The sequence below is a fragment of the Rhamphochromis sp. 'chilingali' genome, assembly GCF_963969265.1.
Source record: "Rhamphochromis sp. 'chilingali' genome assembly, chromosome: 18".
In the NCBI taxonomy this organism is placed as follows: domain Eukaryota; kingdom Metazoa; phylum Chordata; class Actinopteri; order Cichliformes; family Cichlidae; genus Rhamphochromis; species Rhamphochromis sp. 'chilingali'.
The window spans coordinates 15,274,681-15,302,616 of NC_137945.1; the positions used below are offsets into that span (position 1 = coordinate 15,274,681).

General features: G+C 41.6%; 3 protein-coding genes across 3 annotated transcripts in view; 1 reads left to right on the forward strand and 2 right to left on the reverse strand.

Moving 5' to 3' along the window:
* Positions 1-61: 61 nt before the first annotated feature.
* On the reverse strand, positions 62-14,444 carry trpc1 (transient receptor potential cation channel, subfamily C, member 1). The gene is made up of 13 exons (XM_080864752.1): positions 13,926-14,444; positions 12,953-13,107; positions 12,765-12,866; positions 12,444-12,646; positions 11,506-11,637; positions 11,141-11,336; positions 9,950-10,286; positions 8,160-8,299; positions 7,210-7,356; positions 3,028-3,212; positions 1,359-1,560; positions 791-985; positions 62-700 (listed from the first exon to the last, which is right to left on the reverse strand). Exons 1-13 carry the CDS (start codon positions 14,089-14,091, stop codon positions 473-475), a joined length of 2,388 nt encoding a protein of 795 aa, XP_080720878.1. The 5' UTR covers positions 14,092-14,444; the 3' UTR covers positions 62-472.
* A 2,719-nt stretch (positions 14,445-17,163) lies between these two features.
* Positions 17,164-19,943, forward strand: chst2b (carbohydrate (N-acetylglucosamine-6-O) sulfotransferase 2b). Its single transcript, XM_080864824.1, has one exon. It carries the CDS (start codon positions 17,742-17,744, stop codon positions 19,137-19,139), a length of 1,398 nt encoding a protein of 465 aa, XP_080720950.1. The 5' UTR covers positions 17,164-17,741; the 3' UTR covers positions 19,140-19,943.
* An 803-nt stretch (positions 19,944-20,746) lies between these two features.
* Positions 20,747-27,936, reverse strand: part of LOC308385708 (sodium/hydrogen exchanger 9-like) — a 62,816-nt gene continuing 55,626 nt past the window's right edge. Inside the window, exons 15-16 of the mRNA XM_080864823.1 lie at positions 22,841-22,946; positions 20,747-22,763 (exon numbers count right to left, since the gene is read on the reverse strand). Coding sequence (XP_080720949.1) covers positions 22,566-22,763; positions 22,841-22,946 — 304 coding nt within the window. The 3' untranslated portion in view covers positions 20,747-22,565. The remainder of the gene's footprint in view (positions 22,764-22,840; positions 22,947-27,936) is intronic.

Genomic DNA, 27,936 nt, shown 5'->3' on the forward strand with positions numbered 1-27,936 from the left:
GAGCGGTCGAGGCAAACACGCTCTGCTAAGCATCAGAATGGATGAGGTGTTTGTAGCGCAACTCTCTCGTGGAGCGGACAGCTCGGGGATTGGCTGAATAGTTTTGCTTTCAGACCTGTTGCAGCCAAAACGAAAAAAGCCATGAAATATCCAGTGTGTGTTTTTTTCTTAAATCTTTATTTATCTATTGAAAACAATGGCTTTTTTTATTTACAAAAAAGGTTACATAGCTGAGTAATAGATAGGAGGCCTGAGTCTGGAGGCTTTGGTGGAGGATACATATTTGTCTAGTTAAGTTCCAGGCTTAAAGTGAGGTTTAATAGCCTCTGTGACTCAAAAGAGCAGAGTATTTTTTTCTTTCTATTTTTTTTTTTTTTTTTTGCACATGCTCGGGTCACACAGCAGCCCAGATAAACAAGAAGCAAAGATTTTGTCAAGAGGACAGGAGGGGAAAGAATAACAAGTCTTTTTTTTAGCTCCTTGGGTAGAACATGGCATATTTGGAGGTCCGGAAACCCAACAGGTCCCTCATCTCATTGCGAAACTTTGACAGGTCTTGGCGAAGGTCATTCAGATTTTCCACCGTAGCCTGGTCTGTGCTTTGCATCTTCTGCCGGGTGGAGGTCAGGTAGCGGTGAACTAGACAGCACATGATCTTCTGGTAGTTCTCATCCCGCTTCTGCTTCAGGTTCTTCCACTCCTGTAAGGACAGCATTAACACAGAGGGTCATTTGTTGAAGATTAGAAGATGGGTTTGAATCAAACTTTTACAATATTGTTTATCTCTCACCTTCAGACTGTTCTGTCTCTTCACTTTGCCCTTCGAGGTGTGTGAACAGATCCACTTGCTCAGGCTGGTCACCAAGTAGCAGACAGTCTTTGGAGAAGGGAGGATGTTTAAGGGTGGAGGCAGCGTGCACTTGTCATCAAAGTAGCTGAGCCACAATTTGGCCCGGGCAAACTTCCACTCTTTATCCTCGTGATTCTACAGGAGTCCAAAAGCCAATAAGAACACTTAAGAATGAAGGAATGTTGGAAAACTTTCATGCATTTAAACTTTCACACATAGTTTTACAGGAGGAATGTTGAAAATGCAAAACCACCACACAGTGGAAACTTAGGGGAACAGATTTTTGTGAAAGATAAGTTGCACTTATTGCAATCGAAATCAAGCAGGCCGCAAAGAGCGGTTCCAAGGAAAGAAAGTAGCTAACATCTGTGGAACAATTCAGGGCTACTTTGAGGAAAATTAAACCTTAACAGTAAACGAAAACCGTCGGAGATTTCAATGCCAGGACAAATTCAAACTGCCCGTGGCAGCACTGAGACCATCAGCGCCAAAACTTATTTACACTTACAGCAATTTGCCTGAAGCTTTTATGGAGCATGGCCACCAGCAGCTTGGTCAGCACAATAACCACCACGATGTTGTAGGTGCCTATGATCATGGCGCCGACAAAAGAGCGCAGCTCCTCTGTGTAGCTGATGCGGGTGACGAAGAGTGCAACGTGTGCCAGGGAGAAGATGTACCAGAACAGTGCATAGCAGGTCCCCATAAATCTGCAAAAGAGACGAAGCTAGTACGTGTGCAGGTCAGGTTTAAACATACAACCCTGTCTCCAAAAAAAGTTGAGAAATAAATACAAACCTACATTTACATAAAAAGAGCTCCCTAGAAAGTCTTTCATAAAAACGAGGAAGGGTTCAGGACTCTTTGAAGCACTATGTGGGGAAATATTTTAAGAATAGCATTTCTTATTGTAAAAATGCTAGGGGGCATGCAGATTCAAGTACCTACATATATCACTTTATTAGAAGATTAAGAGAATCTGGAGAAATCTCTGCACACAATGAAAATGTCTGAAAACCAATATTCAGTGGTCATTATCTTTGGGCCTGCAGGCATTAAAAAACAAACACAATTCTAAAGTGCAACAATTAGTCAGTTTAGGGGTTGTTAACATGTGATTTAAGTAGGATCATGTGCCAAATTTTCTGAAATGTGTCACTTCAAATGCAAAACAATTTCTCCTTTGTTTTAAATTTTTTAACTGAATGTAGGATTTAAATGATTTGTTGTTAAGCCGCTCTAAACTGAGGTGTGCTCCGATGCACAAAATGTCAAAAGAGAAAAGCAAGCAGAGAGAGACATGAGCAATCTGACTGCTGTGCAGACTTCATTACACAACCTGCACATGACCGACTACTTCAGAGCGTAATAAGATTTACAAAGCTTCCAGGGAACACAGATGTGCTTACTCATCTGTAAAAAAGGTGTAATGTGCACAATTACATAAAAGACTACTTTCAAATAAAAAAAAAAAAGGATTATGCGTCACGTAACCTATCAGTTATTTTTGTTTTTATACTTTTACATGAAGATGGAAGGCGAGGGAGAGTTTTCTTGTGATGCTTCGGATGTCTTGTCTCATCTTCACAGCTTGTGCTGCAATTTTCTCCTAAAAATCTGACTTGAATTGTAACATTTACAAGTTTTACTCTATGTATTGTATAGATTTCTGTGTATTTCTTGTATTTATTTAAGCACACTATTTGTACTATTAACATTTGTCCCTGCTTATGTTAAAAATCACTGTTTAGTTTCTGTCCAAATTCTGTCTAAATTAGTGTTTTCCATGTACATGAATTGAAGAATGTATGAGCTACACAGTGTTTATTTTTATAACAGTCCTTTCATATGCATTTGCAGTGCCTCATAGGCTTTTTAAACTATGTTGACTTATCTATTTTTTTTAGCTCTGAAGAAAGCACCCTTGTGCTTAGACTTCACAGTACTGAATAAAGTCTGTGCTGCATAACTGTTAAAGTGCTCCCACACTTTGCTGTCTCTTTCAATGTTATGATCTAATTTTACAGTATATAAAGATCATGTATGCATATAAACATATATAAAGGATAAAAACATATATAAAGGTTTTATATAACCTTCAACATCCCTCAACATATACACTAAACAGTCATTGACGCCATCGCTGTCCAAAATGACAGAATGAGGTTTGCCCATACGTGTGGAATGCGTCGTTGCTCTGCTGCTCGCAGAAGATGCCCCCGCAGTCCTTGGGTGGATTGTTTTCCTTATCTTTCTGGTCCTTTCCATAGAGCTGGGTGAGTCCAATGGTGAAGGAGAATAACACAAGCAGGAAGAGGCCCAAAAACTTTCCAAACTCCTGCAGCATTTGTCCCATGGAGATCTAGCGAGAGATTAACATTTTCCCGTTAATCTTGTGCTGCTTGCTCTAACAGCTTTCTCAAAGAAATCTCAATAATCTTCATCAGCCTTTAAGCAGCTGGATTGGATTAAACTTGACTCTGCTTAATGTCTGATCTGAACAACACTGGCCTGAAATGAAAACAACCAAGATATTGCAGTATCACATTCTCTGTGCTAACTAGATCTCCCTTTAAAACACCAATCAATCAAGTTTATTGAAAGTCTGGGTAATGCTAGAGACTTAGAAGATTTGATAAACTAGATTTTCTATGTTCTCTAATCAAATAACTTTTGTGCAACTGGACTGTGATATATTAAAAGCCCAACTACACATTAATTAGACACACTTACAATTACAATATATTAGAGTGCAACTCTCTGATTTTTAAAATGTCACAGAAAGTGTAAATTATGTAAAAGTAACACTGTAGTACATTTAAATTCAACAACAGTCCAGCAGAATTCGTTTCTACTTTGTATACTGAATTTTTACTCTAGTACTTCTTTTCAAAGCCATTCAGACTTTAGAAAGACGCATGCTCGCACTGCTTCACCACTCTCTGACCACTCTTAGCGTGTTTTTTCACCCATGTTCAGATTTAGTAGTGGTTCCTCAGGGAAGAGGAAGAAAACCTACTTATTCTGGCTGCTAGAGTTCTCTCAACCTACCTGAAGAAACACAGAGACAAACACGGAGGAAGCCAGAGAGAGGACGAGAACACAGAAATCTTCTTAAAGCATTGGAAACCCACTATTTACAGGCTTGTGCCGCATATCTGTTTATAAGGACCTCGAGATGGTCAAACAAGGTCAGAACACACTCCTACCCTTGCAAAACACAAACACATATAAAGTGTCCAGTGTAAGAGAAAACCATTCTGGCTGCATGACGAATCATGATGTTTGATGAATGGTGAGTACAGAGTTTGTGCTGGAACCCAGGGAGTCTATTTGAGAAAGTTTGGTCTGTTCGGGTGATTTATTCCCCCAGTGTATTCATCTGCCACTTTGTACACATCTGATTTAGGAGATGTGGGTGCTCCCTGCCTGACAGATATCCTAAACTGGTTACTGTACAAACAGAACAGAAATATAGCAGGGTATTACCTCCTCACCGTGACTGGAGGAGGTCTAATGCATACCTCAAATAAATCTAACCAAAGATACTCAATGCAGCACTGTTAGATAATGAGAGGAAATTTTATGTTATTTAATTTAGAGAGTGAAAATTAAATGCATCTATTTATCCATCCATTTTCTCAACTGCTTGTTCAATTTTGGGTTCCTGAGGCTGGAGCCTATTCTAGCTGTCACAGGGGAAAAGGCAGGGTACCCTCTGAGCAGGTCACAGCACATCAGAGGGCTGATACAGAGAAACAGGCAGCCACTGAAAGCCCACATTAACACATACAATCAATTAACAATTTCCATTCCACCTAACAAATGCATTTTTGGAGTGTGGCAGGAAGCCAGAGTGGGCACAGGGAGAAAATGCCAACTCCACACAGTCTGGAGATGTCCACGACATGGAAGTGTATGAGGCCTCATTTAGTCAGGTCAGGATTCACCTACTTCACAGCGGGCAGAAGACTATGTTGGTGGGTCTCTACTGAGTAGCCAATTCAAACAGCCATATACCATTCTAGTTTCAATAGCAGTCTAGTTTCAGTAAACACTGACATTCCCACAACAAAAACAGCTTTGCAGCTAAACCAAATGTAGTAAAGTAAATAAAAAGGAAGCTACAGCTTTGCTGTTGCTGGATTCATCCTGAGATTTGTTCCTGTTGATTTCACTGCAGAAACTGTGAAATCTGTGCAGCAGCTCAGCTGTTTTGGGCCCAGAAAACTGTTAATGTTAAATATAGTGTCATGAGTGACCCAGGGTCCATGAACAGTTATGGACTTTTATATATCTTGTAGATATGTGTGCTGCACTGTGCTGCTGTCCGTGTGTTTTTTCTATGCTTGTGTGATAGGTGTGTGTGTGTGTGTGTGTGGCTGAGTTCTGGGGTTCAGTCAGGCCTGGTGGGTGTGGCCCTGTCAGGTGGCTGGCCACACCTGAAGATCATCACACACACCTGGAGCTGATCAAGCCTTAGGTTTCCTTAATGGAAACAGAATCTGAAAGTATTTCACAAGCTGTACGTTTAGGAGACAGACTCAGTTCAATTTAATCCTTGCTTACAACATCTAAAGTTAATCCGTATACATTTAGCATGACTTATTTCTATTTCTCTTACACACACTCAAATAGCCCAGCTGACTCTCAGTTAGCCTATGGCACATTAATGATGTCAGTGAGGTTAAGTCTGGGCCGTGATAGACCCACACCACAGACGCATACTCCCACTTTCAGTCACTCTTTCCAAACTCAGTTGGGGGCAATACCTACCGGAAATATGAGCTGGCCTCTTCAGGGCGGACAGAATGAGAGAAACGTTCATTATTCCAACCCACATAGTATTGACTCACTGTCTGTGTGTGTGTCCATGCCTGAGTACGACTGGACTGAATCCTAGCATGCCAGATATCACAGGAGTGTGGAAATGTGTGGGTGCGTGTGCATTAGAGGAGAGGTGTGTCTGCCACGTGAGTGCGAGTACGGCTGCGAACACGCCAACCAAACCAAACCAAGTGTATTTTCAAAGCTGATTTTCCATCCTGTCAAGCCAGACAGTTATGTCACAGAGTGAAGAAGAAGGGCGAGAAGAAAAAAAACGAGAGTGAAGCAGGAAGAGCGTAGCTGAAAAATGCTCATTAAAAAGCTACAGAGCACCCTGACTGTTTTATAAGTCAACCACAAACAGCACCTCGAAATAATGACAGGAAGGACTGACCTCACTGCGCACCTCAAGAGTTCTTTACGCTTTAAAAGTCACACATTGGGAAAAATGAACCTCACGTTTGCTAACAAAAATTCAGATAATGGCAGGCTTCATGATTTCCCTCTGCCAGCTGGATAATAATATAAAACCTGATATGATAAAAAGGGACATCTATGGCGCCTGAGTAGAAAATATGCAAAGCAGACTTCTGGCTTCTCTGAAGCTACAAAGAAATCTCCAATATTCAAATGAAGTCATTTTGATTTTTTTTTAATCTTCACAGACAAAAGTAACACTACTTGGCTAATAACATCTATAACCTTTTGCAAATGGCAAGAAAATGCAAGCTAATTCTAAACTAATGTTTGGCATTATAAGCTAAAACAGGCTAATCAAGAGAATCCAGTGCAGCTTTTCCAGGCTTCGGGAAGCTTAGTGAATATTTTTCACTTGGATATTTTCCACAGTGCTCCATTGATATATTTTCTATAAGAGATGTTCCTTGTCAGAAATGTCAGACAATAAATCCAATTTTGATTTGAAAAGAAAAAAAAAACATCCCACAAGTGTATTTAATAAGAGCTTCCCTTCTCCGCTCTGCATTTATTCCCATGCAGCCAAAATCGTATAGATTGCACATACTTAAATAAATCAACTGTGAAGGCAGTCATTCATTTAGATGATAGCAGTATGGCGATGTACATGGTAAATAAGCTGCAAATCCTTTTTCAGTTTATTATGTGCGCATTATCAGAGCAGAACACATTAATCTGCTGCCTCACTTCACTGTGCTTATACTTAATGCTTATGATGATGGTTATGCTGAGCACAGCTGGTGTGATGCTTAGAGTTGGCTCGCCCTGCAGTGTTCACATCCACTAACAGAGGAAGAGAGTGGGTGGTGTGTGTGTGTGTGGCGTCCGGGACAAAGATAAAATAAATAAATAAATAAATAGGCGAAGCAGTTTTATAATCATTGCATAACTATAAGGCCATTTTTTTCTCATTAAAGGGCTTTACAGATATATCACTTAAAACCCTCAGGGATCGCAGTCATATCTCGTTGTTGCCTGCTTGCACTGAGTGAGAATCAAGCCTCTCTACAAAACACTCACAGCTACTTTAATGTATATTCCAACTGTTTTCCTACCTGTAGAGGGCCCAGTATGGAGCTCGTGGTGTACATGAAGAAAAGTCGCAGGTAACTAAGAACGTTGGCAAAGGCAAACAGTCCCTCGGCCACCAGGATGGGATGGAAGGCATCCCAGTCCTTCCTGTTCTGCTCCTGATCTTTAAACTGCAGATCAAAGCAAAGAGATTCAGAGAAAGATACATATCTGAATGTACTGTCACCGTCTTTAAATGTCATAGAAGGCATTATTTTTCCAAAGGACAGCACTATGCAAGTCTTGAGCCAAGTGGAGAAGAAAAGAAGTATTTATATAATGCAGATGAACAGTTCTTAAAAAAGAGGAAAACATCCAGCAAAAGACCTAAAACAGGACCTTAATCTACTGGACCATTTACTGTTAGCCAAAATCTCATCAGAAATGGCCCCAATGAAAAGTTGGCTGCCAAGACACCATTTTTAAAGAAGGGAGTAAACGAATACCTGGGTAGGAAACCCACATAATTATGAACTGACCTCCCTTAAATCAGACCTCAACATAATTGAAGCACTGTCGGATTGTCTTGACAGAGAACAGAACAAAAGGAAGCCAACACCCAAAAGAAGAGCTTTGAATGTCCTTCAAGAAGCCTGGAGAACTATTCCTGAAGACTACTTAAAGACATGAAACGAGAACTCTAAACAGAAGTTAGACCTCTATTTCAAAACTGTTTGGCTGTGTGTGGTCTGTGCTCCGTTTACTGCCTTAGGTGAGGCACATTACACCTTTATCAGTCTTAATGGTGCATTAGAAAGCTCAATTCCTAGAATAGCTTTGCCCAGCTTTCAACTTGATCTGAGATCTAATTGAAACAACAGATGAAAACACCTCCCTGGAGTGTAGCGTTAATATGCACAAGCGTTATTCCACGAAACCTTAAATCTAATTATCTATCCATTAAATGTAAGGAGTGTGTGCTATGTGTCTGTACCTTGCTATGAGCAACAATCTTCAGAGCAAAGGTGGCTAAGTAGAGGGAGTTCATCACAAAACTCAGCTGGTTCCTAGACTCTTCCAGAAAGTCTTCCAGCCCCTCATACCACAGACGCTTCACATCTGACCACACCATTCCTATAGGGGGGGGGAAGAATCCATCATTACCACGTACACACAGACGTATACACACACACCCACCACTGGAAAAAGGATGTCATCCACAACATTTTAAAATCCCTTCAAGGCTCAGCCATCAGTCATCTCACAGAGAGAGCCCGGGGGAAACAGGAATGTGTGAGACACAGAAATCAAGAGATTAATGTGCTGAAAATGTGTCATCTGTGGGATTTAGGGAGGTGCGTGGAATTTAATTAAGATGGGTTAGCGTCTTTTTGTGTTTAAATGGTATTTCATCAATTCTAAATGTACAAAAGGAATAAAAAAAATTACTCCAGGTGCAAGTTAATGTTCAGTCGGATTTTCTTATGCCTTGATTCAGAAACTGTTACAGTTCTGAGTTTCCCATTAACGTGAGGCCTCTGGCCCAGGGGAATACCAGGATGGAGGGAAGAGGAGAAAGATGATAGGAAGAGGGAAAGCAAACAATGGAGAGGAAAAAGAAAAAACAAAAAAGTGTTGCAACTCTAAGAACTCCCCTTCCCATTCTGATAACATAAGGCAGGAGGCTGTCTGAGAACGGTAACCGTTAGTAATCTCATTCCTCTCATTTAACTCATCTTGGGTGACGTGTTGACGCTGCAGGGATACTGTACACCATTGCCTCTCGCCTTGGAGTTTAGGCTGTTTTCAAAATGACGCAACCATTAGAAAAAAAAATGCAAAGTTTATCTTTGATGCTGCTCTTTTGCAATGCTTAAGGAAATGTTCTCCCTCTAGTGGGCTATTGTAGCCCATGGAAAACCCTATTACGCTTCTTATCTAATGACTGAAAACCTGATGTCAATCCTGCAGTGTACAAACTAAACTGACAATTACCCCACAGCACAGCACAACACTTTATATCATTGAATAATAGATGTCAATTGCTTCTAAATCCTTTCACATCCCGTCACATGAAGTTACTGGGAAGATTTATTAAAGAAAGAGCTGAAACCTAGATGCTGTGGTCGTGATGCTTTGTCTCTGGTGGAAGTGGCTCGGATTTTTTGCAACAATGAGACAAACATGCCTACTGCGGAAGCAGAGCCATTAAAGAGACTAAACAGCCGTGTTAATGGTTTCTTGGCAGAAGGGTAAGGTAAAGAGGCAGAGTCAATTTCCAGCTGTCACTATCCGCCCTTTTTCTGAAAAGATAGCTGGTGTATGTGTGAATATGTTTCCACGGCTGTGTGTTGAGTTCATTGATACCAGCACTCAGAAGGGCCACAGGGGGGAAAGAAGAAGCTGCAGTTTCTTTTCTATTGTGCTCAATTAGAAGCAGGGCTGACGGATTTAATCCGGTCAAGCTGGGCTTTCTGTCATTTGGTGTAGAAACAGCCGTTTGTCATGTAATGCCTGATGTGATTATGGACACGGGATACTGGACTTTAGCCAGATCATAACAGGAAGCGCTCATTTTCACTCAACCATGCCATGTTACCGTATTAACCTTTAGTTTGTGGGACTGGGTTTTGACTCTAGTTCTAGTTCCTTAAAGTGCATTAGGAAATAGATAAGTATTAAATTATCAAAGCGCTAAAATATATAAAGCACAATAACTACATATAATGCATGACACGCCTCTGGAAACAGCATTATGCGTTATTTACGGGGTAAAAGTCTGACCTATGATCCAGAGGATGAGCAGGTAATCAATCATCTCAAGCGCGGGCCCCATCGTGTTCTTCTTGTTCTCGTTGTAGACCAGAGAGTACAGGTTAAGCAGCAGCAGGAAGGTGAAGTAGGAGGCGCTGTGGATGATGAACTTAACGAAAGGGGTATGGATTATTTGGCCAACACGGGAGCGTGGCACCAGAAGGTAGCAGACAGAAAGGAGAGGCCAAAGCATGGCCACGCTCAGAACTGTGGCCATTTTTAGACAGGTGTGCTTGCGTCGGTAGCTGGCCATCTCTCCAAACCAGACAGTGTTGAGGAACTGCTGACAGTTGGACTGAGCCACAAACTGTAAAAGGGACATCAAGAGAGAACGGCAGTTAAAGCATCGGTGGACAGATGTTTAATACGAAAAAAGAAAAACTTTACGAAAAATCAGCAAAGTGAAGAAAGAGTTCAAGATTTCGTGAGAACAATTCTTAGGTTTCTGGGCGCGGGTTTGCTTTGATGATCATTTCACTGGAATAAATATGAAGCTACAGCCAGAAGATTAGCACAAAGACTGGCTCAAGAATAAATAGCTGTGTGATGAGCTGTGGATAGCTCCAACACCCAACCTGCTTCCCCCTGTTTATAATGTAAGCTCTACTAATCAGTTGCAGACTGATTATCTGCCTCCCTCTTACTCTATCCCTAGCATCCTCTTCTGTCACATCAGCTCTCTGCACATTCTTCTTCTTCTCTGTGGTCTTCTTCTTCTCTTCCTATCTGACAGTTTTACCGTCAACTTTTTTCCAATATATCCACTATGTCACCTCCTCACATGCTCAAACCATCTCAGCCTTTTCTCTCTAACTTTGTCTCCAACAACTTAAGCCGAGCTGTCCCTCTGATGGACTCATTTCTAATCCTCCCTCTCTTCATCACTCTAAATGAGCATCTTCAGCTTGGCTTCCTGTTTTTTTAGGCAGTGCCACCGTCTACAAACCACACAACATAGCAGGTTTCACCACCAACTTGTTAACCTTCCCTTACGCTCTTGCTGCTATAATCTGTCACAAATCAGGGCAGCCATTCTAACAATAAATAGGAGGTGGACTCATTTGTTATTAGTCACATTGCCCTTTTGCCCTCTGTAGAAACCTTATGAGTGTCTTCAGCAGTAAACAGTCTGTTACTACCTGCCCAGTGATGTATGCAAACCTCTTTTTGGTTGTACTTGATGGCCAGTTTAAGTCGACTGAGATTCATGCGCTCCTCCAGTAAGCCTCTCTTGTCAACATGATCCTCGGTGGATGTGTGGTTGAGAATCACTTCTAGCTCTCGAGAGTTTCGAGCCTGAGCCAGCAGGTCTTTGGCAAACATCTTGCACTGCTTTGCCAGTTCCTCATAGTCAGTTCTAGAGCAAATAAATTAGATCAAATAAGAGGATATTAAAAGGTTAAGATTCTTATCAATCTCAGGCTATAAAAGAAAGGATTTACAGCATCGCTATATGTATTTACATCTGTTTACAGGCAAAGAAATTGGATTAACGCTCTGATGCATGTGCAGCATGTTGACTCTACCTGAACTCCACTTCAACGAGACTGAGCTCCTTTAGGTCTGCGCTCAGCTCAAAGGCCCTGAGTATGGGATCTTCCTCTGTCAGCATGATGAGAGAGGGGCTGGCTAGGCAGCGGTAGATGTCGAGACGGAACCTAACCCACCACCATCAACAGAAACGAGGCGGTTAAAACCTCCCCAAAGGGGATAGGTGGAAACATGACAGACTTGTGCAGATGGGAGAAGAAATAAGGAGAAACATTCAGTCCTCTATCTGTTTCATTTATACCTTCTTTCACCTCTATGTTGTTTGGCAGCCAAACTGCAGAGTGATTCATTTAGTGTACTGTGTGGGAGGCCACACTGCCCTGCACAGAGAAAATAAAGGCCCCTGCGGAAGAGATCAGCAAAATCTCATCTGCAAGTCCGAGAAGGTATCAGAAACCAAGTACTCCTTCTTCCCAGAGGAACTGCTGCTGTTTTGCTGTTTTCCCTTAAATTAGAGTTTGTATTGATTTTGTATTTCAGTAAAATACCAATACCGACTCTCTACAGCTAGATCAGTCGAGCTTGACAATAACAGAGAAAATCAGGAGTCCTCTCGGGGACAAGGAAGATACTTTGGGCATTCATTGGACTGTAAAAAATGGCTAAAGAATTCCTAAAACCCAGTGTGTTGATTAAATCATCGACTTCTAGGAGCAGCAGACTGGATTTTCAACCTAATGCTGCCATCGAAACAAGAGGCTGCAATGTTTCACAAGAGCCACTTTACTTGGAGCAAAACTGGGTTGATTTGTTGGGTCAAAACAATCAAAACATCACCTACAAAACAGAAGTGGTATTGACTATTCCAATTTAAAGTAATTGAGCAAAGAAATAGTCCGCTGGTGCTCTTAATGCACTCGTCTGCACAAAGTCAGTGCCACTTAAGTATTTTGTGAGCTCTAGTTAACTGTACCTGGAGTGGCGTAAGCTGTCCTTCTTGTTTTTAACGTTGCAGAGCGTGCACTCACAGCCAACAGCGTGAGGCCGGGGGAGAGAGATGTCCTGCTTGAGCAGCATGGTCAGGATCTCGTAGTTGTTCCTGTGGGCTGCCAGGATGACTGGAGCCACATCCATGGTGGTGGAATACTCTGGATTCTGGATGCGCTGCATCAGTTTCTGACAAGAGCATGGATTAAAAAAAAAAATACTGTAAGTGAATTATAGAAATTGATAAGCAAGTTTTTGCCTTAATGGTGTTTCTTTTCTTGAAAACGAGTAATAACAGCAGACTTACAGCAATAGAGGGCTTAGAAGATCTCCTTGGCCTGTGGTTAAGGAGAATGTCCACGGCTCCTACCACCTCTGAGTCTATGGCCACCAGCAAAGCGTCTGTTGCCTACACAGAAAGAAATGCACAATTTTAGTGATGTAAATGATGTCTTGTGTATATTATTTTACCCCTAGTCTGTGCTTGCTTGTTACCTGGCAGCCATACTCCAAGAGCAGCTGAAGGATGTCCAGATTCTCGTTCTCGATGGCGATGGTCACTGCATCTCGGCCCAGCACGTCCACACTGTTGATGTTGAGCTCGCCGTGTCTGTTCTCCTCCAGCAGTTTCTTCACCATGTAGTAGTCACCTGAGAAGCAAGTCAAGGACAAAGCAGCACATCATAAATGTGATCCACCTTGGCAAGTTCTCACAAAGGCGGATCCTTTGAAGAAGCGAAACATTAGTGTGAGCGCGGTGCCAAAACGACACAAACACACAGCGCCGGTTATCAGGCGAGCTCTTTCAGAGAACAGGCTCAGATCCAGCGGCAACCCTTAATCTTGTGTAACAATAACATCTCCCTCAAAGGACAATTTCTGTTGCTGGGCCACGTTTAGGGAGACTTTATATGGTCACAGTGGCAGTTATTGGCTTAGCACACTTCTGCCTGTACAATGTTCTTAACTTATCAATGAAATATTCTCACGCCACGGGGACTAGTTGAGAAAACCCATGCCTCTTTGTTATTTTACACTTACACTGTCTACGTCTTGCCTTGCTGGCATTTAGCTTGTTTGCATTAACTTTCCATGTTGGGGTTTGTGAAAAGTCAGGAGACCAGGGAGAGAAACTTAAAGTGGAGCAGACATTTAACTATTAACTGCCCCTTGGGCAAATTACCACAGTATCCAAAGTGTGGGCAGCTGTGAGTGGCATACACTGGAGTGGGGGGATCTGTAATGATTGAGTAGCTTGCCAGCTGCTAAATGAGCCTGTATGACATCTGCCATGCTGTCACTGCGTGTGCGCTCTACCTCCTACATGAGACATGTAGCTTCAGCATCCCTAATGATCACAATAACGAGCTTCCTTCAGCTCGTAGTCACGTGTTGCACGGACATCCCATTGCATTGCAAACAGGGAACAACAGCCCAGATATTAAATTAGACGAAACAAGAGCCAAACCTTTCTCGCATGCCAGGAGGAAGAGTTTCTCGTCCAGAGTCGTCTCCTCTTTCACTTCTCTCACGTCTTTCAAGGCCAGGAATTTGTCCGGAGAGGAAGCGTCCGTGCCATGGTACAGAGCTGCCATTACGACGGAGAGCGAGTACGGCAAGACGCTGATGTGCATCCCACTAGAAACCGACGACCATTACACGAGAAATCCCGTCATATGCGATGACATGCGAAGAATGCTTCTGTAGTTGCGCAGCAGAGGTTTAAAGCGGCCGACTTAAACCAGTGCCAGTAATCGCTGGCATTACCGTCCCAGCTCCGGTGCGTTCGCTTTTTCCCTTTTTTCGGGGTTAAAATATCGCCTATTGTAGCCCCTTTCGCACCATCGATCTCAAACGTGGGGTTAAAAAGTGTTAACGGCGACGGCAAGTAGACGAAACAACGCGGTCATTTCTCGCGGCGTGTTTACAAGCACCATCTTCTCACTTGCATCGCAGTGGTCCTGATGCTGCTGGCGAGGTTTGCACTGCGCATGTTTCCTCCTCCACCTGCTTGATCGTTTCGCAGGCGCAAAGCCTCTTCTCCGTGATTACGTAACAGTGCATCTTTGCCGTGTACAGTACACTGTGTAAATTCACAGCGTGTGAGCGTTCACTGTGACAGTGCATGCACACGTGCTGACTCTGAAGCATGAACTACACACATACAGTATGCTAAGCGGTAAAGACTGGGAGATAAACAGAAATCAGCAATGGCTGTGGCTCCTGCTCAGGTCACTTCCTGCAGTAATGTGAAAGTCCTGATGGAAATGCTGTGTTGGGACATGCATGGGTGACATTCAGTGCACATGGATATGGATATGGCGGCATATGGGCTCATATAATCCGTGACAGACTGTTAGGAAATACATCTGGTATCCTGATTCAGTGAAATCTCTTTATAATTATGCTGAAATGTAAACGTGTCTGTGTTTAAAGCACCTTATGTCAGCTTCTGTTGTTTAAATGTTCTATAACCTATAGATGAAGTAAACAGTGATAACAAAAAAAACCTTTTTCATAGTGGATTTCTTGGATATACGTTTTATTTCCAAAAAAGTATTTAACACAGTGATAGATAGAAACAAAGTCATATCGCACTAGTATCTGATACTATCAGTTTTCGAGACTTTTGCTATTGGAATCAATCCACCCACTTTTAACAACCTGCAAAGAATATTGCTAAAAAATGCTGCGACCAGTGAAGGAAAGGGTTTAATATGGACTGGAATACAGTTTTAGGGAACATGTACTTCATTCAGTTCAAGTGAAATCAAAAGAAAACACAAAATGTAACAAGCCTTCACATCCAACTCAATAAGCCATAATGAAGTGACAGTGAGTCAGCATGCTTAGTGATAAAGCACTGATAATTAATGGTCTGCTCTCATGCAGGCCGAGTTAAGACCGAGATTATTATTATTACGTTTTAAATCAGATGTCATTAAAGACGACCTTTGGTTTTTCTATAATTGTAACACAGTTGGCTTCTAAAATGTAGAAAGGTCTTTGTTTCTTTCTTTTTTTAAGTAAGAAATTTGTGAATATTGAATATCGGCTTGCAAATCATCACCACACACATTTCTGATGATGTGAGACAAATATATTACTTTACTCACCACGCTCAGCACTTCCACTGCCAAACAGAACAAATACCATGCACTGAAACAGAAGTAATTTCCTGGGCGGGTTTCTGTCACAGTGTGAATACATGTTGAAAATAGGGCGGGGAGGAAAACGTGCACTTATTATTCTCTTCACTATTTGACTTGATACAAGAAAAACACATTCAATGACGGGCTCTTTGCTTTCCAACAGCACCGAATCCTAATATAGCTTTTGTTTTATGTTTTATAAACATCTGTAAAATGCAGGTGGAATGAAGCGGTTGCACAGAAAGGTTTCATATTAAAAACAAGCTTCCTTATAAAAGAATAAGATTAAAATATTTTTCTTAAACTAAGCTCTATTATCTATATGCTTGCACACTGAAAAACGAATAGAAATTATTATGTCATATGTATGATTAATATATTTGTTCATGATGTGGAAGTCTGCTCTTCGTTTTGAAGGGTGGGACCTCAATGCTCCAGCAGAGGGCAGTCTGCACAAAGGTATTTCGCTGTAGACACCCGCATTGGCTGAGAACAAAAATAAAAATGAAGATATATTGAAAGCACACGTTTCCGAGAACAGGAAGGAAATACTGTATAGCCAACACAAAGCCTAATATGTCGCACTTCAGAAGGACTCACACCACGCACAGCATCTGAGCAGGGCTTGATGAGAAACAGTATAGTAAAATCACAACGTGGATATTACCCTACATATTTAGAGGTTCCTCGCTGGGGAGGGTCAAGGGACTCGAGCGGTTTCAATTCATTCAGTCTATGCTCTCCCCACCCCGCTTGTTCAAGGTTGTAATCCCGCACAGGCAAGCCTCTTAGGAAAGATGATTTTCAATCTGCAGAGCATGTGTTTCCCTTCATACAACATCATGGCCTTTCCAGTTCCTGGGGAACAGCTGTCAAATGTCCCATTTCAGCTGATTCCACTTGAGAGGAGTGCTTGTCACTGCCGCTGAGTGTTTCTATCACGTCCAATGAAAAATTATTACATCCTCTACAATCATGCTGTAGGCCATCACTCTCAGATCAGTTTAAAATTCAAGAGTTTCTATTTTTGAAAAATTAGATTCGGTGGTATGTGCATAGCTCTTTTGTAATGAAACAGGGTTTTTCTTTGCTGCTTTTAAGACAAACCCCAGGCTACCCTCTTGTGGCTGTCGTGAGGGGGGGCTAATACATTTAATCTGAAATATTGATTCTCTCTTGCAGTCACACACGATGAGGAGGACGTGCGTAAAAGGAAAAGTAAAGGCCGGCTTTGGAATACAATCACGGCCTTAACACTTTTATTAAAGAAATAGTAAAAATAGGTTGTATATTGAAAAAACGGAACAAAAAACAAAACAGAAAACTGCTAATCGCTTTTAGATGTGTAGAAACGAGAGGCTAGAGTACGGTTCAGACAATGTGAGGTGGACTTCACCTAAACATAACAACAGCACCACCACCATCCATCCCCCATGCCCTCCTCATCTACCGTTGCTGTGATCTGTCGGAGCCACCATTAACGTGACAGGCTCGCAGCAGGTCCAATGACGTAAGCTGGCTGACGAGCGTCGACTCGTCGCGCTCCAATGCGCTCTCTCGGAGGGCGGGTCTTGGTCCTGCTATTCAGATTGAATCGGCCCAGTTTGTATTAGTTGGACGAGCAGAAGAACGAGACGGAGAAACGTGTAAGAGCCCTAACTGCGGATAAAAGCGTTTCTCTGCTCCATCATGGCAGCTGCGGAGTAATTTAGAGGATCCGGCCCGTCGCGCGGAATCGTGACCGACGCCCGAATCCACCGCATTTCTGAGGATGTTCCAGCTGGTAACTGCGCGAGGATGCTTCCGCTGAACGTGCTCAAACTGGGCGTCTGTTACAATGCTGAAGGCTTCTTGGTTTTTGTTTTGAACGCGGGCCAAACACAGAATCACTGCAAAGCCTGATATGGACAACTTTAACGCTCCTCTCTTCTGCCATTTCTATGACGAACATTGCGCAGTGCAGTGAAAAAGCTATATCGTTTAGTGGCTGTCGAACTGGTGCCGAATACATTACCTAATTCATCTGGGTGTTAATTCCCGGTGCAGCCCATAAACACACTACCGAGCGTGTTGGTGCACAGTCAATGTAAGGAGCTTCGTCCAGCGGTGAGAGCCACTCTCCGAGGGTACAGATGCGAGGCAAACAATATCATCAACCACTGAAGTTGACAGCGCCTTGGGAGAAGGATGCAGGCTTTGGAAGGAAGCTTAAAACATACAGGAATCATACCAAGATAATAGCACAGCCTGGGATCGTGATGAAAGTGCTACGCAGGAAGAGGATTGTGTTATTTATGGCCTATTTGTTACTGCTCGTGCTCACTATGCTTAACTTGGCTAATTATAAATGGACTAAGGAGCCGCAGCAGTGTAATCATCAGATGAGGAGCACCACTTATCAGAGCAGATCTGACATTCGCTTCCTGTACAGACCCTCGCTGGCTAAGAAGAGGCAGCTTATCTATGTGCTGACCACCTGGAGGTCAGGCTCTTCCTTTTTTGGGGAGCTGTTTAATCAAAATGCAGATGTGTTCTTCTTGTATGAGCCAATGTGGCACATCTGGCAGAAACTGTACCCCGGTGATGCCGTGTCATTGCAAGGGGCGGCCAGGGACATGCTTAGCTCCTTATACCGCTGTGATCTGTCTGTTTTCCAACTTTACAACAGCCCGGGAGGTAAGAATTTCACCTCCCTCGGACTGTTTGGGGCCACCCTCAATAAAGTGGTGTGCTCATATCCCCTCTGCTCAGCCTATAGGAAGGAGGTGGTGGGGATGGTGGATGATAAGGTGTGTAAAAAGTGTCCCCCTCAAAGCCTTAGACTGTTGGAGGAAGAGTGCCTGAAATATAGCACCATAGTCATTAAAGGGGTCCGCATATTGGATGTAAATGTGCTGGCCCCGCTCATGGAGGATCCGTCCTTGGATTTGAAGGTGATACACTTGGTTAGAGACCCACGGGCAGTAGCCAACTCCAGGATCAAATCCAGACACGGCCTGATACGGGAGAATTTACAGGTGGTCCGCAGCAGAGACCCCAAACTTCGGCGGATACCTTTCGTGGACCCCGGGCACAAAGCTAACAAGAAGGATGGCTCAGACTACCACTCCATTGGAGCCATGGAGGTGATCTGCGACCGTACCTCCAGGACTTTGAGGACTGCCTTAAATCCACCCAGCTGGCTGAAGGGGAAGTACATGGCCGTACGTTACGAAGACCTGGTCGAAAACCCAGTTAAGACCCTGAGGAGCGTCTACCGCTTTGCCAACCTCACTACCAACCATGACATTGAGATGTTTGCTTTGAACATGACCAGTGGCTCCAGTTCCTCATCTAAGCCATTTATAGTCTCCTCCAGGAATGCCACACAAGCTGCAAGTGCATGGAGAACAGTGCTCAGCATCCAACAGATCAAACAAGTGGAAGACTACTGCCACCACTCCATGTCAGTTCTAGGTTACGAGAGAGTGAGAACAGCCGGGGAGGCCAAGGACTTGAGCAAATCACTACTGACACACTCCAGACTGTGAAAACATCCTCACCACCAAAGACCATTTAATTTAATGTTAATTTTGCATAGAGTGCCATTTCCTTATTTTGTGGAAATAAAGCTTTACTTTAAGTCCATGTTCCTGGATCTACATCGGCCGCATTTGGAATGTACCGTCAGTCGAGCAATTGCAGCTCCATTGAAAAGGACCACTTCTTTTTTACCGGAACACCAGACGGGACCTTAGACCTCGACACTGCAACGTCTAAGAACAATTGACTCAAAGCTGCAACTTTCAGAGGAAAAAAAAAAAGGAAAAAGAAGCTACTGTATAATTCATGTATCTTGTTATGATGACACTTCAAAGTGGATGTTTTGGGGATATTTTTTGAATGTTCAAAAGAAAAAAAATCTGTTTTCCAGTCTTCATACTGTCTGTAAAAGTGAAACTAGTTAAAGGAAGGGTTAAAAAATCCAACTGATTAAAAAAGAAGAAAAAAAGAAGTTGACTGCTAATGTTAATATTTGAGACGTGTCAGAGACAATCACTGGATTGGATTCTTGTGCCATAGGTAGAGGTGTGATCAGAACAGCAGTAGTGCTACGGCTAGATTTTACAAAAAGGGGGATGTTTTGATTTGGGTTTTTCTTACATTTTATTATTATTATTATTTTTTGTCGTCACATCCTGACAGGATGATATCATACACTGTGGACAATGTCATAGCTCCAGATTTGGAAAAGTCTCTCTGTTGGTGTCAGCAGTCTGCTTGTTCTACCATTTCCAATGTTTACAATTGCTTGCTCTTATAAAAAAAAACACATCTGGGAATATTGCATTGAGTAAAGTTCATAGTTAACAATACAGTTTATGCATTTGTGTTGAACTCAGTTATTTTAACGCCTACTTGGGGGGGGGGGGGAGTGGAAGTGGTTCACAAAATTGGCTGCAGGGAACAACCTGGAAGTTAGCACACCAAAATAAGATGAAGGGTTTAATGCAGAATTGAATGATTCGGTTAAATTCAATGCAGTTTTATTTATTTAGCACCAAATCACAACAGCATTCTCCTCAAGGTGGTTTTATTGTAAGGTAAAGACCCAACAATCAAACGACCCTATATGAACAAACACTTAGAGACCGTGGGAAGGAAAAACACCTTTTAATAGGAAGAAACCTGAAGCAGAATAATAATAAATGTGCTACGTTTATTTTAATTTACAATCAGGATGTATAACAAATTTTGTCTTGAATGAATAAGCTTTATCAAAACTTTATTCAGTGCACACCTTTTGTCACTGTTTGAGAACCACTGTGCTGGAGAGGTGTCATATTTGTTGCTATTTGCTACATAACCTAAAGGTGCCCTGTGGAGGTTTCTGGCAAGCAAACTGTTTACATTCGGTGTTGCTCACCAGCATGAAGTGTGTGTGTGTATATATATATATCTGTCAGACAGGGTGGAAACAACTGCAAGCCACATTTGAAAAGTTATAAACCGAGTCTGTGTACTTCTCTATTGGTTTAGATTTCCTGCTTTGTTTAGGTTTTTCCTTTTTTGGCAAACTAATGCTAGTAAAGCCTGACGTAAAACAACTACTGAGTAGTACTTAAAACTCCACACGGTATCTTTAAGTGCATGGCTGAAAAACGTTAGTCACAATAGCTGGGGATATTTTAATAGCTGGGTGGAAGAAGTAATTACAGTTACTGTCAACTTCAATTCTGTTGACAACAGCACCTTAGCAAAATTTCCCATTTCAACAGTCACCTGTAAAAGTAACATCCAAACACATTCATTGTGCTAAATGTCTTTTTACACACCTGACTGTAGTTTCAGCCTTTTGCTCGGGATGCAAAAACGTCTAAAAATTGTACTTGAAAGCTCAGTGGCCGGCGACTCCCACAACAACGACAAAGGAGACTTGAGAGAAGCTTCTTCCTCCCATGCGGAAGTAGATCCTGGTGAACATTGAAATTGGATTTACGTACCGTATGGAAACTGACATGTAAAACAAAGTTTGCATCACCTTGAAATGCAAAAGAAGCTTTCTGCATCAAACGGATATGCAACAGAAGCCAACAGATTGTGTTATATAACAGTGATGTGTTGCTTCAAATATTAGCAAATAATAATAATAATGGATTGCATTTATATAGCGCTTTTCGGGGCCCTCAAAGCGCTGTACAATTCCACTATTCATTCACTGTCACATTCACACACTGGTGGAGGCAAGCTACAGTTGTAGCCACAGCTGCCCTGGGGCAGACTGACAGAAACGAGGCTGCCATATCGCGCCATCGGCCCCTCTGGCCAAATGACATAAAAACTAGCAATTGTGTTTCAGAAAGTATTTGTTTACTTTGATAGTAAGCTGCAGCTTTAAGAAACAGGCCTAATAATGGTGGAAAGCTGTTAATCATCATCTCTTGCTTGGAAAAAGCTCAGAAATTTAAATTTGAGTGCATACAAAGAGGAACGCAATGTATACTTTAACAGACACATTCCAGAGACGCGCCCATGCATTCACAACATAAAACGAAAAGCCCCCGCTTCAAGGACAATGGCTTTATTAATACACGGCGAACCATCTGCATATTCATACAGCCTAACCTTCACAAATCGTACTTGTGCAGTAAACAACACTCCTGTTTGACTCAAGGGGGGAAAAGATGGGGCCCTGAGATTTACAGTGATGCACATAGAAAGCAGCAAAGTGCAATCTTTAATTAAAGCAGTTGGAGCGAAACTTCACATGCAAATAATCTTTTTTCCCCCCTGAAAGCTGTTAGTACTTTTAACCATTTGGATACATTCTTGCACAGCAAAGAATGCTAAGGAAGACATGGAGGGAGATGGGGTGGTGGGGGTGGTAATAAATTTAGCAGAATACATTTGAATCAGTTAAAAGGATTGCAGCAGAAAACAGTGCAATAAAAGTTTAATAAGGGGCTGGGGAAGAGCTAAGCAAAGTTGGCAAGAAAATACCATTTCAGCTGATTAAGGGAAATACTGCAGTGTTCAATCACAGAGTACAGTGATGAGTAATTCTCCCTAAAGCTTGAAACTCGGGCATTACGTAACCGTGTATCATGTAGCTGCCGTACTTATAATGAATCTGTGACTTAACATATTACCTTTATTTATTTTTATGACTGCTTTATGACAAAGGTGAAAGGCACACTTAACATTTCTATTTCAGTTTCTAACTTCCCCAGTTTGAGACAAGGAAATCATCAGCGTTGCAACAGGAAGAGCGGTGGCCTTTGTAATTGTTTTTCTCCCTTCCTGTGTGACTGTGTGTCTTTGCGTGCATTTCAGCACAGGGGGAGTGCATGACCTTTTGGGAACCACTGAAACTCTAACTCTCAGTCAGCTGTTGGCAGATATCCTGACCAGTGACCTCCATTCACTGTGGGAGGTGGGGGTTTTGACATCAGGGAGCAATAGCTGATAAGACGAGGTTAGAGCTGAGTACTGGAGCCGCTTGCCTCCCTCGGTTGAGCTGGAGCAGTGCCGAGGCCCAGATCTCCGTCCAGCAGGTCCTCTTGGTGCTCGGATGCAGAATCGCTTTCGGACGATCCCTGCTGGCTCTCCGTTTCCCCCAAATCCAGGGTGTTTTTTCCTGCTTCTATCTCACACAGCTCTTCTTCTTCATCATCCTGAATTGTGAGTGGCAAATAACTCATATGTTCCTCAATATTTCTGGCATGTTGTAAACACAGAAAAAAAGTCTTACCTCCTGCACACGGGGGCTACTGAAGACTCTGGCAAATACACCACAACACTGTGGCAGTGACTCAGTCAGCGGGGGGCCACAATGAGTCAGCATTGGCTTTAGATATCTGTGACATTGTTAAAGGACTGTTCAAAACGTGTGTACGTGTCAGTGACTGTAAACACAAGATAAGGTGAAATGGTCGGTTGTAGTCTAGCCTGTCCTCCAGCTCCACAGTCATAACAATAATAGCTAACAACACTAAAGCACATATCAGATTAATTATATATATATATATATATATATATATATATATATATATATATATATATATATATATATATATATATATTGAAAGAATGAGTAGGACAGTAACCAGATACGGTGTTTTACCTGTGCAGGATAAAAGGTCAGGGAATTTACATGTTACTGGTGTTGCACTCCAGTAAAGCGTTAACTGGTATGGTCTGTTTCCTATTTTAGCAGCTGATGCTCGAGGGAAAGCCCAACTCTTTGTTAGAAAGAAGTGGTTAAAGTGAATCCCTGCAGTTTATCATAAACATAATCACTGAGCGTGTGACTGCAAATTGTTTTAGATCTAAGCCATCAGACTCCCAGTTGTTTATATATGAAGACAGAAATGAGAGATGCAAATCTAAAAGTGTAATAAATCATAGTCCCCTTGTGCTCAAAGCAATAAAAAAAACATTATGAAAGTGTATTATTTCCCTTATGAGGTCACTGTCAGCTTACTGGCATTCAGTGCAGTTGGCCTTCCGTTTTGAAGATGGCACACTGCAGAGAGCTGGGATATTAGTCATTCAAGCTTTAGGTACTTGAGCTATTTTTGTTCCAGATTCTTAAGCTGTTAGCATATTTAATATACATAGCTTTTGTCAGCTGAGTTGTTGTCTTAAGGAATAAAAGCTCCCATGCAACACAGAGAGATTTTCCAGGAGGGGATGTTGCATGAGAGCCAAAATCGAGATAAAAATAATTTGCTCAAGAAAAAAAAAAAGGAAAGGTAGCAAATGGGTCGTTATCTAGTTTCAGCAAACTGGGTCAGCCTTGCATTTGATTGAAACTAGAGGCAAGGTCACGAATGCCTTATAAATGTGATAAAGTGCAGATATGTGCATTTTGATTTTCGATCAGCGTTGAGAGGAGACGGTGGAAGCGAAGCGGTGCAGGTGGCAGGTGGTTACTAAACAATAACAGTGGCATATTTATAAGCTCTGGTCTGAAAAGTGGAGGTGAGTATGTTTGTGACATTTCGGAGCCCCCTGCTAGCATCTAATTTATAATCACCTTTCTGCAAGGGGTCATACTTTCCTCAATTTTTGCTTTGGAGGGGAAAAAAAACAACAAAAAAAACGGACAAATTCCTATTTTACCAGTGCCATCAGTGTCAACCTTTGTACCTCACTGCCTTTTATGAGTAATGTGGGACTAATGTGGCACACAAGTGCACAGTCCTCTGGCATGCGTACAAAAGAACAAGGGTAAGTGGAAAATAATCTAATATGGAAATTGGTACCAGCTCTCACCATTCGGGTTCTGTTGTTGAAAATGTGCAAGAGGTTGGAATTATAAGCACCATTCTGGCAGCTAACAGGATTTATTCATAAAATGTCTCAAATGAGAAACAAGGGGAAAAGGGGGGAGGGGTCTAAGGAGGGAGAAAAGGAGAGAATAATGTCTTCCTTGGGATGTGCCTGAGTGAGTTGTCTTCCTGTTGGCACTGCGTCCTCCTGTTCCATGCTGGCATGATACTCGACAGTGATGGTAATTATAACTGCTGGTTCTGCTTTCTGCTACACAATGGTGTCAGATTATATGTGTGTGCGTGTGTGTGTGTGTGTGTGTGTGTGTGTGAAAAGATGCTGAGTAGTTATGTGGGGGTAGAAGACCAACTGCTGCTTCAGCCACCATCACAGCAAGCACAAGTCCCACGCTGCACAACCCGCAGGTAACCTTTTACTGACCTTTCATGAGTTAGGGCAAGTATTAGAGTTATAATACATGTGATCAGCTACTAGAGTTCAGAAACTACAAAGCAGGTTAGTGTGGTTTGGTTAAACGCTTGCTGCTTTTCAGGGGCTTCATGAAATCTTTTCATGCTATGTTTGCCAGGAAACCAACACAGATTTCAGCAAGTCATTCTAAGAAATGGTCTAGAACATAGCACGCAAAACGTCTCCAACAACAACACACTGTTTTTATCTAACGTAAGTTACTTATGCTATTTAAGAAATTGGTTGTAAATAGCCTGTTTATAACTTGTGTGACAAACTTTCCCATTGTTTTACCAGTATTTTAACATTTAAGCAAACGCTGTAGTCGGAAATGTCCAATACAAGCGCTGTTACAGGCAGCCTTAATGATTACACATGAAATGCGAATCAATTAATAAACAAAAACGTCCAGTGGTACAACTAGTGAGGAAACAAGAAAACAGACAGAAGTTGCAGTTACCCTAACTCATCACACTCTCAACACCAATGCACAGTATTCTGATAAAACTTTGTAGGGGTGAAGAGTGGGGTCCAGTTAACAATCCATTAAAATTTCATGTACATCCATTTCATGTACATCCACCAAGTACTTCAAAGCCCACTTATTTATTTATTTATTCATTCATTCATTCATAGGTAGAAAAATGACAAAAAGGCTTATAAATTAGGAAGTATCTCACAAGTGTGGTGTGTACTGTCGACATAGAAATACTGTATAAAAATGTAAAATATCATGTCACATTTAACCTCTGACCTCGATCTGAATTCCAAAGTGATGATAATGTTATATAGAGCTATTTAAAACTATGTTTCTTACCACCATTGTTTGCATTGAGAACATATAGGCATATAGGGAATTCAATATGTGTATTACTTTGGACCTCTGACCTCTTCTTCAAGGTCAAATAGGGTCAAGCTGTCATGAAAAGTTTTTTATTTTTGTTTTATCTTTAAAGAAAATATTGTCAAGAGAAAGAGGATGAGCTGCCTTGGCAGTTTGTGCTTTGTGTTTTTTCTTTTTAAACTGAGTTGATAACATATCCCTAAGTTTATCTGTCAGTGACTCATCCAACCTGGAAGAGATAACTTTGTTAGACAGCAGCATCTACAACAGAGAGTACAAAAGCACACAGGAGTGTGAAACGTCAAAATATACCTTACTGACAGTACAATTACTGTACATTTGTAGCTCAGAGGACTGAGTTGAATTGGCCTCCTTCATTAAAGGCCATGAGATGCATGGCCTTTTGTTAGCCCCTTCCACTGATACACCCACTGTTCTCAGTACTGCTTATTCTCCTAAAGACATGGGAATTTCCATGATTGCAGACTTTGATTGCATTGAATAATGAATATGTATACACTTCTTACATAACATCAAAATGTAAGGAGGAGATATTTACAGTGGGTGCCACTATGCTCTACTTGGTGCTTCTTTGTTGTATGGTATTGTTTAGCCTTGTAATGCTAAAAATATGGGTAACACGCCTAGACTTGATTTTCAAGCCACAGAACACCCATGTAATTAACGGCATTGTACTTCTTTAACACGGGAGAAGACATGGGTGGCTTCTGGGATTCCAGATCCAAAACAAAAACGTGGTTGCTGGGCTAACGCCACAGTATGCAAACCAATTCAGCTGGAAAGATCAAACAGGCTTTGATGTCCCCCAGAATGAGTGCTTGTCCTTATGAACCCTAAAGCCAGGCTGACGGGGAAACAGTTAAGGAAGCAGCAGTGTGCCTCAATGATGCAGATGGTGAGCCAAGTTGAGGCTCAATTACCTGGCAGCAGGATTCCGGCTGAGGCTCCTCTCACCTGGTCCACTTCAAAGCACCTTCAGAATATGTTTTTCCTCCTCATCAATAGGATACATTGGTCGGGCCTTTCATCCTGCTTCTCTCATCTCCTCTTTTCTCGCCCGCTGTCATATTTGCATGCTTTACATGATTCCAAAAACCCATGATATATACACGAGGTCTGGTAAAAACACACAGTCTGTTAAAATGTGCAAGTTAACCCAATATTATAAGCTTTAAATATAGCCATGGCAGGAGTACAGTTCGTGCTGTTTTTTGGCTTTTAATCGTGTGTTGCAACCAGCAGACATATCATACAAATGTTAGCATGCTAGCACATGTAGGGACTGGCTAGCTGGCTCTTTAAAAATAGTGAAGAACAGTCTGTCTGTCACAAGGCTACTGGTGAAGCTATTGCATAAGACAGAGACAGTAGATTACTATTATTTAAAATTTGGTCAGTGAATATAATTCTTTATCAAATTAACCCACTGCTCATTCTCAAGTCAATATTTAACATCTAAATATGTCTTAAACATTTAAATGGAAGCTGCAAAACTAGAAAGAAGAAACCGTTTCACGTAAACAAAACGGAAATATGTCCTAATCAGATCAGAGAATTTCTCAGTACACTCAACCACATCCACCTTGCTTGTGTTTTGTGGTTTAGTAGCCTGAACGCTACATGTATTTGAATTTAATGACAACCTTTACAAACTTTATGGTTTCTAATCTGTCTGAAATATAAACCAATACTGCCTGTTAAAAACAGTTCTCAGAGTAAAATATGTCACAATGAACTCCTTTGAAATGATTTTCCAAGACTAAAACTTAAGACAGACTTATTGAAATGTTAGCAAAAATGACCCCATTTACACTTGTTTACATGAAATGAATTTAGTCAGAGCTCAACCAGTAAAGGAATTTTAAGACCAATACTTGAGGGTTTAAACATCTGCTAAATGTGTGCTGCTGCGAAATTGCATAATTTTTTCAAAATCTGCTGAGCAATCTATGCAAGACCGACAGACAACATGGCTGAAGGGTGTTTCTCGCATCTCTTCTTTAGTTTTTAAATTTTTGTTTATCAGATAAAAAAAAAAGATATGTAATATCATAATATTGATATTACATACTTATACATAAAAATATTGCTGTAATATCAGCAACATTTGATAGATCAGTCAGGACTTCCTACATTGTTAATGTTATCAGTGGCATATGCACAAAGTTTGAGCTCTCTTTTTGGTGATTGAAATTCTAGCATTAGCTCTTTTTCCATAGACTGCAGTATTATATTAA